The sequence below is a fragment of the Oikopleura dioica genome, chromosome 2 (assembly GCF_907165135.1).
Source record: "Oikopleura dioica chromosome 2, OKI2018_I68_1.0, whole genome shotgun sequence".
NCBI classification, from domain to species: domain Eukaryota; kingdom Metazoa; phylum Chordata; class Appendicularia; order Copelata; family Oikopleuridae; genus Oikopleura; species Oikopleura dioica.
This window is the reverse complement of record NC_137292.1, coordinates 593,616-608,120: the sequence shown is the minus strand read 5'-3', so window position 1 is coordinate 608,120 and position 14,505 is coordinate 593,616. Positions and strand designations below refer to the sequence as shown.

General features: G+C 39.8%; 1 protein-coding gene across 1 annotated transcript; it reads right to left on the bottom strand.

The window, feature by feature from the left end:
- Positions 1-712: 712 nt before the first annotated feature.
- LOC145698807 (uncharacterized) lies at positions 713-1,666 on the bottom strand. The gene is made up of 2 exons (XM_081776028.1): positions 1,540-1,666; positions 713-1,493 (listed from the first exon to the last, which is right to left on the bottom strand). The coding sequence occupies exons 1-2, from the start codon at positions 1,663-1,665 to the stop codon at positions 729-731; spliced, it is 891 nt and encodes a 296-aa protein (XP_081632154.1). The 5' UTR covers position 1,666; the 3' UTR covers positions 713-728.
- Between the last annotated feature and the right edge of the window lie 12,839 nt (positions 1,667-14,505).

The window sequence follows — 14,505 nt, the reverse complement described above, 5'->3', positions numbered from 1 at the left end:
GAAAAGAAGTTGAACATCTGTGGCGGGGATTTTTAAAAAATGTCATTTGAAATCAAAGTCGCTGTTCAAAGTTCTGTACTTTTGGCATTACGATTATGGCATAATTCTCATAAAATTCTCTCAAGAATTCGCGGACAAAAGATTAGAAGCGCTAGACAAAATGTCGAAGGCCGGACTGGATTCCAGATTTTAATTCCGCGAATAATTCCTGCCGACCACGGGACGGGATTCCCGGCCATTTGTCAAGAATTTCGCTTCTTTTTCTTTGGACTTTTCGCGGTAAATTATAATTTCTTGCATAAATGATGGTTTAAATCTACGATGGAAGATTAAAAGTTTTAATTATTTTTCACCTATTTCAAAGAAACTGAAAATTATTTTTTAATAAAAAATTTCCAGTTTTATGGTTTTTTTATTTCCGAGAAATTTTTGTCAGAACGAAACGGGTTGACATCTTTATTAGTCAGTAGTAGATTTTGCTTGTTGGTATCAGATGACACATGTGCGCGCGCGACTGGCCTAAATCCGCCCCTCCTTGGCAGAGTTGACGGGTAGATGATAGATTCATCCCCTTCTAAGCTCTCCTAATTGGCGCCGCCTGATATTCTGAGTCGCAGCTTACCGGCTTCGGGTATCTCCATATCATCACCCTTTCATCCCGCCTTTTCAGTCTGACCTTTTCAATAAACCCGCAAGTGAAAGGTTGTGCAACTTTACTTTATTGAAAGTCATTCAGGGTCCATGGTGAATGTGTACAGTTCTTTATCAATCAAGCTTGGATCGCCGATTCTAAGTGGAAAACAGTCTTCTTTACAGTCTCCCTCATCATCATCGATTGGATACAGCACTTTCTCGAATTCTGGTGGAACGAAGATCTGAAAATCTCGATCTTGGAATTTCAAATCGAAAAAACTGAGGTCTGTTTGGTACTGCTCGCTCTTTCCAATAATGTTTATCGAGTCAGTTCCATTCCGTGTCCAGTAAAATCCATTGCTCCAGAATTGATAGAGTCCAGTTTTCGTCCCATCGTCGCCGGAATACTTGAATATGGCGCTTTTATCAGTTGTTTGTTTCAAGCTTGCCACATTGTAGCTGAGCTGACTTATGGGATTTTGCGGCCCGACATAGGACATGGCAATGTCAAAGACGGCACCAGAATTTGAATTGAAGGACATGCGATGTTTTGATCCGCTGATAATTGTGTCCTCAAAGTCGAGGTATCCACTTGTTGTTTGACTCGTTGTCGTAGTTGTTGTTGACGTCCAAGTTGTCGATGTTGTCCAAGTTGTCGTTGAAAACCAAGTTGATGAAGTTGTCCATGAAGGAGATTTCGTCGAAGCTGCAGAAGAAGTCCAGGTTGTTGTTGAGGTCAAAGTTGTTGATGTCGTCGAAGTCTTCAAAGCTGAGGAAGTTGTTTTTGACGTTGACGATGATGGCTGGGTCGATGTTGGCGATGAGGCAGAAGAATCCTGATTTGTCGTTAATGTTGTTTCCTCAAAAAAAATTTAAAGAAGTTGTGAAGTTAAGATTTTATCCTACAGAAGAGATTGTTTTTTCATTTCTTGAAAGCATAACTGGCACGGTTATAACTGTGCAAATGGCCGACAACGCGAAAAATGTTCCGGTGCCCCATAAAAGTATTTTGGTGGTATTTCTCTGTGCCATTTTGCGCGAGTCTGATCCGGATGCCTCAATTTAAATGCTCCACCAATTTGTTGAGCGAGCTGGTGATAAGCTAGCGATCAGTATTTCGAAGGCAAATCAGTATTTAACCAGATTAAGATTTGACGGAAGCACTGTACATTTCGGAACACTGTCCTGAATTACTGATAAGAGCGATTAAAATGTCAATATTGAAAGTCACGTGGTTTCAATCGAATCGAGAAGTACTTTTCTTCCCGAAAAATGATCAAGTTCATGGGAGAGCGCTAATTTTTCGGTGTTGCCAAAGCCCAATCTGCGAAAAACATAACTTCCAGCGGTCCGAAGCGAGGCAATTCAATTATCTCATTTTCCTCTTTGACATTTGTTATTGAAACAGAGGTTTCAACGATGTGAATGTATCGCCTTTCAAATATTTACCGGCCGCTCATAACCGACCTCTGTCACAGCGGAAATCCTCCGCGGTCAGTGAAAAAAAAGGCAAAATCGAAAATGCCGCAATATACAAGTCTTTCTCGGAGATATAAAGAATCGATTAATAATGAGCAGTTAACCCACTAAGACCATTTTATTGCCCTACTAAGCGTGTCAATTCGCGCTCAAATCCGCGTGATGTTGAAAGCGTTCCAACTCTTTCTTCAGAAATCAATGTTTTCGATAATCTGATGTCAGAAATGTCTACCAGACAGGAAACAGAAGGTCTTACTTTAATATTTATTATTTTCTTTGAACTTATCAAGATTTCGATTTTTACAAAATTCTCATTTTTCCGAAATCTGACAGTTCTGAAGAACAAAATGTATTTCTACAGAATTTTGACATTACTGAAGTGACACCCTTATTTGGTTGTTGGAAACCCTAAGAACCCTAAGAACCCTTCCAATCCTAACCCTTACCTTCCTTACCATAACCATAAGAGTAAGGATCGGAAGGGTTGTTAGGGTTAGGGTTTCCAACGACCAAATAAGGGTGTCACTTCAGTCGTTTCAAAGTCACGTAGAAATATCTTCTGAAGAACTGTCAAGTTTCTAAAAATTGACATAACTCAAGCCAACGACTTATATCAGCTTAATTTTGTATCCTTCCAGCTATCGATGACTACCCCCTTAACCTTACGCCGCCAAACCCGAATTTCACCCCCCGCCACCAAATGTGCCATATATGGCACATTGCAGTGTATTCGATGTGCCAAATATGGCACAACTCTTAAAAAGTCGGCTGGAGATGTTGAAAATAGGAAATTTTTTGTCATGCTTCCAAATGTTAGACATTTGACATTATAGGACATCAGACGACATCAAATGACATCAGATTCATCTCGGAAATGTTTATCTTCCTCTTATAAGGGAAAATCCCTTACAATGCATTTTAGGCGGAAAAAGTCCCACCGCCGCCAAATGTGCCAAATATGGCACATCACAATACATTCTTGTGCCATATATGGCACACAAGTAGCGAAGCTAAATTCGCTATTTTGACGCATTTGTAGCGGTGCTAAGCCAACCAAAGGCCTACTACGTGAAAGGTTAGCGAAAAGTAGGGGTATAAAGGGGGGTCGGCGAAACTCTCACTCCAAGTAAAAAATAAGTTACAGGCGTTTTAAAGTCTTGGTGCCATATATGGCACACTTGGCGGCGTAAGGTTAAATGTCTCATTTACGAAAAATTCTCTCTACTTTAGAGTTTCGTAATTGAATCTTTTACATCCGATCATCCCGTTTGAAGTCACTCTCCGTCGACTTTTTAACCTCCTTTCCCAAGGGCGAAATCCAATCTTTCTTGGGCGCGAACCAAGAAAAAAAAACGGCCTGCATCAGCGAATTAAGTCTTACGTTCCAATCGCCGTAACGACCCGTAAACAAGGGATTAAGCTGGCGAGATAAATCTCTATTTTCTTCCCTCAGTCGAAAAAAGGGTTGGACAAACTCCAGAATTAAGCTTTTATCAGAAAGATATTCGACCAGGAAGAGAAGGGCCTGAATTAATTTAGCTCTAGAAATTGTTTATTTAATTTTTCCTTTGATCTGATGCACACGCTTTGTTCAATTCCTTGGCGCGTGAATGGGGCCAAATTTGTCGCAGACGGATTAGCCAGTTTGGAAATTCGACATGGGAAGCGACCATAAAGTGTGTGCTTTTCGATTACTTGGCGGCGCATCAAACGGATTTCGCTGAGCTTCTTCGCTTTTACTCGCGTGGATTGTTATGTTAATGTTTCGCTAATCTTCCTTTTCGAGAAAATTTTAAGCTTTCAGGACTTTTTTGAACGCTTTTTTGCCAAAATTTGGGCGCAGCAACCTGTGTAGAAACCTGAGTTAGCGAAGTTAGGGTTAGGTCCTTAGTCAGGGCTCTGAAAAAAACCCTGACTAAAACCTGAGTCAGGGTTCTGAAAAAATCTTTTTCCTGTTCCTGACTCAGGTTTCTACACAGGGTTCGGGTTTGTTCTGTCCTGACTCAGGGCGTTGAGAAAAACCTGAGTCAGGGTTCTTAATAAACCTTTTTCCTGACCCTGACTCAGGTTTGTACATAGGGTTAGGGTTTGTTAGGTCCTGACTCAGGGTTTTGAAAAAACCTGTCTTCAAACCTGAGTAAGGGTCCCGAAAGAACCTTTTTCCTGACCCTGACTCAGGTTTTTACACAGGTTCCCGATTCAAGGTCTAAAGAAAACTGTACTAAAGAGCCTTATTTGACATGGGAAAGCCTGTCAATTTGCCTCGCAAAGATAGAATTACGTTTTGTAAACTATTCGTAACAAAGAAAAACTAACAAAGTCAAGGCTATTGAATATTTCTATTCTTCGGTCGATGACCCCTTTTTTCTTTTTCTAAAAAGAGGAGCATAACTTCTCGTTGCTGCTGTCATAACAGCTTTTCAAAGGCCACAATTACCAGAAACCAACAAAAAGGAAGGACTGACAGAAAATGATCACTCTCGATACTATTTCCCGCTCGACTTCCGACGCGGCAGAAAATACTGACAGGCGACAGGAAAGAATGGCTTTTGAGAAAAAGTAGACTGACTCACGTGACATTTATGTTCTTCTGAGTTTTTATGGCCCTCGATCTTTGTAAGTCGGAGAAAGTGATCGATTTGACGGACGATTAAAAACTTAAAATAAGGATTTTTTATTGCGATAAAAATTGTTACAAAAAGGCTTAAAATTTTGGGTGGCCTTGTTCGTCATCCATTTTCCTGCATATGGAGCCTTGTTCATCCTTGGGTCACTTATGCGTAATAAAAGTTTTCTAGAATTTTCTATAATTTTCTAGAAATTTCGACAGAAAAGGGGCTTCTTGGCCTCAAGATGAACAAATTCACACCTGCAGGAAGATAGAGGATGAACAAGGCCAACCCAATTTTAAGCCTTTTTTGACCAAACGCCTATGATGATATCTTTTCTTTGAAAAAATGAAGTTGTTTGCGCGTTCCGTAATTATCGTAAAAGAAAAACTCTCGATTCGGTAATTTAAAAACGTGATGTGGCGGGTAACCCTGTTGATGTCCCCGTGGCTAGCTCGGTGGTTACCTTCTGCTCCTGCTTTCTGCTTTTTTCGGTGCTTGTTACAGGCTCCAAGTTAATATCTCCCCACTCGTGTCAAATTACTTGCGTGGCGGAAAGTTGTAACTTGCTAAGGTACACGGGTAGATGGTGTAATCCCAAAACATTTTATTTTTGCATTTCTGGAAATTTTTTTAGAAAAAAGAAGTCGACTAAACACGGACGTAAATTGGATGAAATTAAAACGGAAATCGAGTTTTTAGAACGACGACTTGGGTGTTTCCGAATTTAATCTCATCGAAGAGAAAACCTGAATCAGGGTCTTTTTCAGGTCCTGACTCAGGTTCGTTTCAAGCTTGACTATTTTCTTTCGAGAAAAAATCCCATCAAGAATCTAGTCAATCTTGAAATGCTCCTTATTCCCAGCTCAGTGGCGTCATAAAGGGGCAAGATTGTCTGGGTGATGGTGCCTTGGATCAACATTTATATAAGAGCGAGGACAATTATTTTCTCGGCGTTGGAAAAATATTTTGCGAGCGGAGTCTCGGAGCGACTGGGTGGTCCCGTAATCGCACACCGATTTTCCACAAATTAACGGACGCCATAACAACCGGCGATCGGGCGCGCATTAATGGTTCCGATTTCGTCAGGACAAAACCGGCAAGAGTCCAAGAAGATCATCTTTTTCAAAAAAAAATCGGGGTGGCGTCAGGAACCGACAAAAAAAATTTCGACAAATTTTGCGTGGGCGACTACTCCGCTTCTGATTAGCCGAATTGCCGAATCCAGGCTTCAGATTGGTTGAAAATTTTCACACAAAATTTGTCGAAATTTTTCTGTCGGTTCCGAAAAATCATCGAAATTTCTCGAAAACTCAAATCAACAATTCAGCAGAAGAAGATTCACAAGTGAATCCTCAAGTGTATTTTCCAAAGAAAGAAAGCCTGTCCAAAGCGTCCTCAATAATCGCCACTCAATAATCAAAAAATTGCCTCTGAATTGTCCCGAGCTCCTGATTGTCCATTTAGCCTCAATTCGCCAGCTGCTCATCTTGATAAAACAGCAAAAGCGAGTTTTACTTTTTGTGTCATTAATATCACGTGACACCCCGTGACATGTTCTTACGACCGTTATTCGGGTCACAAGAGGGAGGAAGGTTGTGTTTTTGGGTTTATGGCGTATTAGCTCTGATTTTTGGGTGGAGATAATTATGATCCTTATCGTTGGTCTTTATCAATTTTTAAGGGGGTTACCATCGTTTAACCAATCTTCGAAGGTGTTTTTTTCGCGAATTTACGCTGTGACACCCTTATTTTTATCAAAATTGAGAAGTCGGAATCACCTTCATAATTTTCGGAAAAAGAAGGGTGTCTAACTGATAAATTTCCGCAAAAAATGGCTCTAAGAAAAGGATTTTCCCAAATTGAGCTCGATTCTTTTTGATGAAAAAATAAAGATTTCGTCGGAAATGGAAAGCAAAAAAATTGCGTACCGACAAACAGCTCGGCCCCGCAGCTTTCCGTAATCGTTCCACAAATTGTTCATTTTCAAATGTTGTCAAAACAGCGAAATTACTTGAGAAAAGATTTTGGCAACATCCGGAAGGCAGCCACCGGAAATACGTGAAAAAGTCCCCGCGAAAAAAAAACTTCACCTTCCAAAAATTTGGCCCCAAAATTCAATTTCGTTCTTACTGTAATTATGATTGTAATTAAGCCCTTTGTCCCCTCAGTAAAGAAAAGAAGTCCCAAAAGACAATATAAAAAAGAGAAAAGATTCAATCTTCGCTCGCCATGGGAGGGCACTTTGCTTGACAAAAGAATATTCACTCAGGGCGAATAATAAGAAAATGATTATTTTTGAGAGCTGCTTAGTGGGATTTTGGCAAGAGTTGAGGGTCTTCTAGGACAGGGATGGAAATCTGAGCGGCACGGCACGGCACAGCGGCATGGCACGGCACGGCACATAGAATAAAATCTGGTTGCGGCACCGCGGCACAGTATAACATTATTTTTAGGTAAATTTTCATTATCGGTAAAAATAAAGGACATAACTTTCGGCTGTTTCAGCCCCGTTCCTTGATTTTTGAATTTAAGGGGCTTGACGGCCCTTTTGGCCGTTTCAGCCCCGTTCCTTGATTTTTGAATTTAAGGGGCTTGACGGCCCTTTGGGCCGTTTCAGCCCCGTCCCTGATTTTTGAATTTAAGGGCTTGACGGCCCTTTGGGCCGTTTCAGCCCCGTTCCTTGATTTTTGAATTTAAGGGGGAGGTCGTCAATATCGGGGTTGTTCTTGACCAAAAAAAGCGGGAAAACCTGATTGGATAGAAAAAAATAAAATTCATAGGGGGAAGAAAAGGGTTGTAAAATTCGACCGGCGCAAACGAGAAAAAATATTGGTCAGAAAAAATCGGTTAAAAATGCCGCAAAAGTAGGGCCATTTCGCGAAAATTAACCAAAAACGGTCATTTTTTTCACAAATTCATCGATTTTACCCCCTAAAACTTATTTTTATTAAATAATTTCAGGCTCAACAGACTCGTCAGGATCTGTAGATTCTAAAAATATATTATACATATGCACACTATATGTAGAAGTGAGATTTTCATCTCCCCCGAAAATCCATATTGACGAGCCCCTCTTAAGGGTACCTAGGTCGAGTTTGGGTACACCCTTAAACTATTTTCTGACCGTAAAATCGCATTCTTCAGGTTCTGAGGAACAAAAAACTCTATAATGACCCTATAGCTATCTTAACGTTTTCACCTTCAAAAACCACTTCAAAGTTAAAAATCTATAGGAAATGCTAGCACCTTAAATTTTGACGAGAATTTTTCATCTCTGATTTTGTTAATTAAGGGCTTAATTGAAAGCTTATGGCCTTCTTAACATCGTGGTGAAGCTTAAAATTGCCACAGAAAATTAAATTCATCTCAAAATCGGGAAAAATGGAAGCTTACTAAGCAAAAACGCGGAATTCGCGATGACTAGTCCAAACTTTTGAAAATTTAAGGGTAGGGTCCCCGTACAGGCCCAAAGCAGCGAGACTCTCCTCCGAACCTATCAATGCTGGGAAGGCGTGTAATGGCTCAAATGAAAGTTTAATCTTAGATCTTCTGATTGACACGAGCTTTTTTCGAAATTCCAGGAGAAAAGTCACGTGCGGTTCGCTCAAAGTTGTCGTCTCAGCGAAAAATCGCGAAAATAGCCAATATTCAGGGCGACTCTCCTCCAAAGTGAGCAATAAAAACCCTCTCGATTCTTTTGTAGGGTAATGTTTGGACCCTTGTCTTAAAAATGACACGAGCTTTTTCAATTGGTCAAAATTTTCTATGTTAAAAATTTTAAAGTACGAAGGTACCCATTTTCCGTCCCTTTGACTTCGTGAATTGCCTTGCGGGCATAGCCCAAAAGGCGCCGTTCTCATCGCAAAAAGATGTCCTGAACGTGGGCTTTCCAAAAAGGTATCATATGACACCCTAACATAGCGACCAAAAATTGTAAAAATTTTAAAATTTCCGCCTTCTAGCCAAAATGCACTAATTTTTGCCATTTTCAATTGCAATTTGTGCGAAAATGGGTTGAGATAAAGAAAATACTCATGTGGAGGTTTTTGCTCAGAATTTCATGGAGATTCAGAAAAAGTGGTCAAAAACCGATTCTGAGACCTGACCCTGTACGGGGACTCTACCCTTAATTAAAAAAATCTTCGAAATCCAAAAATCTGCTCTGTCACGATTGAAGAGGAGGCTTGGAACTATATAAATCCAGAAAGAAAAAAAAAGTTTGTATGAGAATTTTCACCTGAATTTAGCGTTGAAGTTGGCTATTTTAGGCCGAGACGCAAACTTTGACGGCGTTTTATCTGAAAAACTTTTGAAATCAAAAAAGTGCTCTGTCACGATCTGAGATCTAGGATAGATCCATCCAATAAGCTATTAAGGAGCTTTTTACATTATGAATAAAGGGTAGTAATTTACCCACAAAGATGGCCATCTCGACCTAGGTACCCTTAAGGGGCTTGACATTGGCTGGGAACATTGCTATCAATCTCCGTAATGTCCCCAACCCCACCCTCACCCATTGTTTGAAAAATTCAAATTATCCAAGATTATAAGTTTATTACGGTTATATATAGGTAAACTTGATGAAAAATGAGCTCTTTTTAAAGCTTATAAATCAGGGAATATAATACAGTTTTAGAATCCTCAGAAGCTGGGGATCATTTTGACTATTCATACTTAGGGGTTTTGCTCATGCCCTGAGGGGTTTTGGGCCTTCCAAAGTCCCGAAATGTGGCCAATCTCGGTTAGGGGCTCATAACTTTTCTTCTCCCCATTTCTGGAGGAAGCCCACCATATGAGCTTGTAGAAGAGGCTCTAACGATTCAGAATATGTATAGAAAACCACCGGACACCCCCATTATAGAGCCTCTAGAAGGCCCGAAAGTTGAGGAAGTCAACGGAAAATCAGTACTATTTTCACGAAAATAGAGCAAAAGTGCAATATTTTCATCGGAAATCGTTAGAAAAACGTTTTTAATGACTTTCTGACGTACAAAATTTAGTCTGGGAACCTTCCGGGGTGAGTTGTTACGAGATTCAATTTTTATCACAATATGACCCCACGTGACCTCAAATGACCCAAGAGTAAATTTTGTGCGTCAGAAAGTCATTAAAACGTTTTTCTAATGATTTCCGATGAAAATATTGCACTTTTGCTCTATTTTCGTAAAAAGTACTGATTTTCCGGTGACTTCCTCAACTTCCGGGCCTTCTAGAGGGTCTAGAATGGGGGGTGTCCGTTGGTTTTCTATACATATTCTGAATCGTTAGAGCCTCCTCTACAAGCTCATATGGTGGGCTTTCTCCAGAAATGGGGAGAAGAAAAGTTATGAGCCCCTAACCGAGATTGGCCACATTTCGGGACTTTGGAAGGCCCAAAACCCCTCAGGGCATGAGCAAAACCCCAAGTATGAATAGTCAAAATCATCCCCAGCTTCTGAGGATTCTAAAACTGTATTATATTCCTGATTTATAAGCTCTAAAAAGAGCTCATTTTTCATCAAGTTTACCTAGTTATACCTAGTATATTATCTTTCGAAAATTCTATAAGTTCACTCGCAGCTTTAATTATTTTCATTTTCATAAATAAGTCATATGATTCAAATTTGTGCCGTGCAGTGCCGTGGTGCCGCGGCACCCCATTATCGAATTTCGTGCCGTGCCGTGCCGTACCGTGCCGCGGCACGGGTATTTTGGTTGTGCCGTGCCGTGCCGGTGCCGCCGGAAAATTTTGTCATATTTCCATCCCTGTTCTAGGATCCATTCCAATATTCAAGAAGCATATTTTTTATACAGTATGAATCTAACATAAAATACAAAAGATATTAAAAGGAATATATAATCAGATATCTAAAATATCATATGATATAATATAATATGATATCCTATATTGTATTATATATGATTATATCATATGATATAATATAATATATAATATGATATAATTTCTTATGACTCATATTATATCATATAATTTATATGACTCATATATAGGGGGTGAACGGTGAAAAAATTGATTTTTTTATCATCCTCCAATAGAGATGAATAACACATCGATGGAAAGCCCTTGATCCACTGATCATTTTGACACATGACTTGAGGTCATCAAAGGTCACGTGGGGTCAGCTGAGGTCAAAATCTGATTTTTCCCAAACTCGACGTAACTAGGGTTTCTATTCATGATTTTGATTGCTGATTATCACTGATCATGTAAATTTTTCCTTAATTTTAATCACGTGACATCTTGGAGGACCCCGGAGGACCTAGATGATGGAAGAATTTATGCAAATTTAATGAAGAATAATCTCTTCCAGGGACTCCTTCGGCATGGTTATTAACCGAAACGTGAACATATATAAATCTGATAATTTGATCACGTGGACCCTCGGAGGACCCGGAGGACCCCATCTGATGGAAGAATTTAATTAAGAATGTAGAGAAATCTATATAAAAAATTGATATTTGAAAAACCATAATTAAAAATCGGGAAGGACAAACAAAAGTTTATTGAAAAATGGGTGTGGGCGGGGTTTGGGAAGAAATGAGACTGATCATCTCTATCTTTTCTTCAAATCCCAGCCGTAATCAAGCCCATTTCAATTTAAAAGCCAGGGACGGGGCTGAGACGGCCCGAAGGGCCGTCAAGCCCATTTCAATTTAAAAGCCAGGGACGGGGCTGAGACGGCCCGAAGGGCCGTCAAGCCCATTTCAATTTAAAAGCCAGGGACGGGGCTGAGACGGCCCGAAGGGCCGTCAAGCCCATTTCAATTTAAAAGCCAGGGACGGGGCTGAGACGGCCCGAAGGGCCGTCAAGCCCATTTCAATTTAAAAGCCAGGGACGGGGCTGAGACGGCCCGAAGGGCCGTCAAGCCCATTTCAATTTAAAAGCCAGGGACGGGGCTGAGACGGCCCGAAGGGCCGTCAAGCCCATTTCAATTTAAAAGCCAGGGACGGGGCTGAGACGGCCCGAAGGGCCGTCAAGCCCATTTCAATTTAAAAGCCAGGGACGGGGCCGACTGAATTTAATAAGCGGAAGTTCTCAGTCGTCCAGCAATATATTCCAAGTAAAAATGTCCTCCGGAGGACTTATTATGACTCAAACTCAGTCACGTGATCAAGCTAACGCAATTTTTCGAGGAAAATCGGAATGAAAAAAAAGTGTCATTGCCGGGATTCGAACACCCCTAGAGGGCCAACTCACAGAGTTTGGACAAATAATTAGCTCTAGAATTTTTTGCACACAAGTGCACAAAGTGATTTTATAAGTTTCTGAAAGCATTTTTTCTGTAGATTAAGATTATCTTTGATTTAGGCTTGAGGAAGGTTGAGATCAAAAGTTATCTTGAAAAAACTGTAATCTACATGAGAAAATTGGCGTTTATGATGGAAAACAACGTTTTTTTAATTTACAATTATTGAATTTAATGTTTTTTATGATGTGTTTTATACATATACATCGATTCAAATTAGTTTTTTCAACTTTTAATTTTGCTCATTTTTTCACTGTTCACCCCCTACTCATATATGATATTTTAGATCTTATAAGTATATGACCCCTGATATATCATATATTGATAAAATCTAAAATATCTTTCAATGTCTTATCAAGAAAATATATGAGGGATCTTAAACAAACTAAAACATCAAAGAAAAGAGCAGGCCTTTCCGATAAGCCGGCTTCAGATCTGGCCATAAAGAAGAATCTCAGAATTGACGGCTAAGATCACTTTCCCAAGAAGCGCTGAAAAGAAGTCTAATCCAGGCCTTCATTATCGCGTGAAAAACAATTCTGCTCCCGGAACAAGATACTACTAACTACAAAATGCGGAAAGAAGTCTGTAAAAATTTTGTTCTTATCAAAAAATATCGCGGGGAAAAGCGCCCGCTGAAAATTTGCAGGCAGATTTGATCCTGCTTTATCCGGGTCTCTCTGAGCCCGGATCGATAATGCTTATCGGTTACACGCGCCTCGGGGGGCAAATGGCGGATCCGTGCTTCTCTGCATGACCTGCAAATGGCTCACAAATGGGAACAGAATAATTTCTTCGGTTGGGTACTACTGTACTCAGCAATACTAATCGATAGTGATTTGGCATCATTTGTAACAATAGATCTGACGGCTCTTCTTGTCGCTAGAATTCCGAAAGAAAGGGATGAAAAACGCGCACAAGATCAGAAAAATTTTCGATTTTAAGGGGGTCGAGCCGCTAATTGTACTTTTTGTTTATAGAAACATCAAAGAAAGTCGGAGTAATCCAGAGCTTAGAGAGAAAGAGTAGTAAATCAGTCAGATGCTGATTTGCCGTGTTGTAAATTAAGGACTTGTCACGTGGATAAATCTTGGCAAACAACGAGCTGAAGGACTGTTTTGTGCGAATCCGAGATAAGCAAAGTGCGAAACGCAATCAATGTCAAACAATTTCGCCTCTTTCCCGCCAAAAAAAGAGAGCGAAATTTTCGCCATACGAATTTTTCGACTCGAATTTTCAAAAAAATTATTTTTACGAGGTTGTTTCTTAGAACTTGTCAATTGAGATGATGATTGTGGCCATCATCATTCTCAGAGTTTCTAAAAAGAAATTCCGTCTCTCAGTCATCCCTGTCAGTTTTCCTTTTGGCCCCATAAATTTTTGGATAATTTTTATGGCTCGTAATTTTCCTCGCGTCCGAGCTTTTCGCAAAACTGATTTCCTGGAGCGCGCCCGGTTATTGCCCAATAAACACGAAATTAATTGAGAAAATATATTTTACTGTTTTGGCAACTTGGTAGTTCCAATTTTGGAGTTTTCAGACGCCCGTTTTCATGTTCGTAAATATGGAAAAAACATGAGTTTTAGAAGGATTAAAAAGAAAGGTCTTTTATTTGGAAATCATGTCTGATAGACAAAATATTGTCTCGCAGACAGTAACATCACTTTTGATGAATAATAAGGGTGTCACTGTCTAAAAGAACAGGATCCATAGGAAAGCAGCAAACTTGGCAGGCATAAAATTGCGTCTTCGAAAAATTTTCCGCCCAGCTGTTTTCTCCTGTGATAATGAGATTGACGACGCTCGCAATAAATATTTTAAAAGTCTAACCCGAAAATATAGGCTGAGGAACAAAATTTTCTCAGGGCTAATCTTCTTTCGCCGAAGAGTTACAAACATTAGGTGAAAGATGAGCAAATAAAGCGAAGAATAACATTTTTTCTTAACTGTTGGTTTAATTGAATTATTTGGGGAACACTTGAGCGAGCAAATGAGCTGCTTAGGGAACGACAAAGTACCGATTTTGGAGAAAAAATGTGTAGAATAAGGGAAAATGGTGGGGACACTTCGGAGCTTCGGAAGTTACAATTGATTCCGGAAATTGATGATTTTCAATTGTTCTTTGAAAAATCCCATCGTTTCTTCGACAAACGAAATTCTAAAAACCAGCGCCAGAATGACTCCTTACTGTAAGAAAATGCCTTCTATTGAAGAAGTTCAGAGCGAGAAAAAAAAATAATCATTTCCGAAGCGTTTCTTTTTAATCCTACCTCGCTGCTGAAAAATCAAATAAATCCAGGGCTCGTTTGCTCAAAATTTTTGCTAATCGCAAAAATTATCGCCGCTCGTTGTAATCTCCACAAATAGAGCTGTTTACGGAAAGACAGAAATTACTTTTGGGATTAAGAAAACTTGCCCTTCTGAACCGCCAACAACCCGCTTCTTTTGACACGTTTCCAGCGCAAATTTTTTTATTTTGGGGGATTTTTTGGAGATTAGGGGATTTAAATGTTTTTAGGGGAGATCTTGGTGA

Excerpts from the sequence above, each read along its gene's own strand:
- LOC145698807 (XM_081776028.1), bottom strand. The coding sequence starts at position 1,665 with ATGGCACAGAGAAATACCACCAAAATACTTTTATGGGGCACCGGAACA. Across the intron at positions 1,494-1,539 it reads ATGAAAAAACAATCTCTTCT|GAAACAACATTAACGACAAA; the intron begins GTAGGATAAAAT and ends ATTTTTTTTGAG.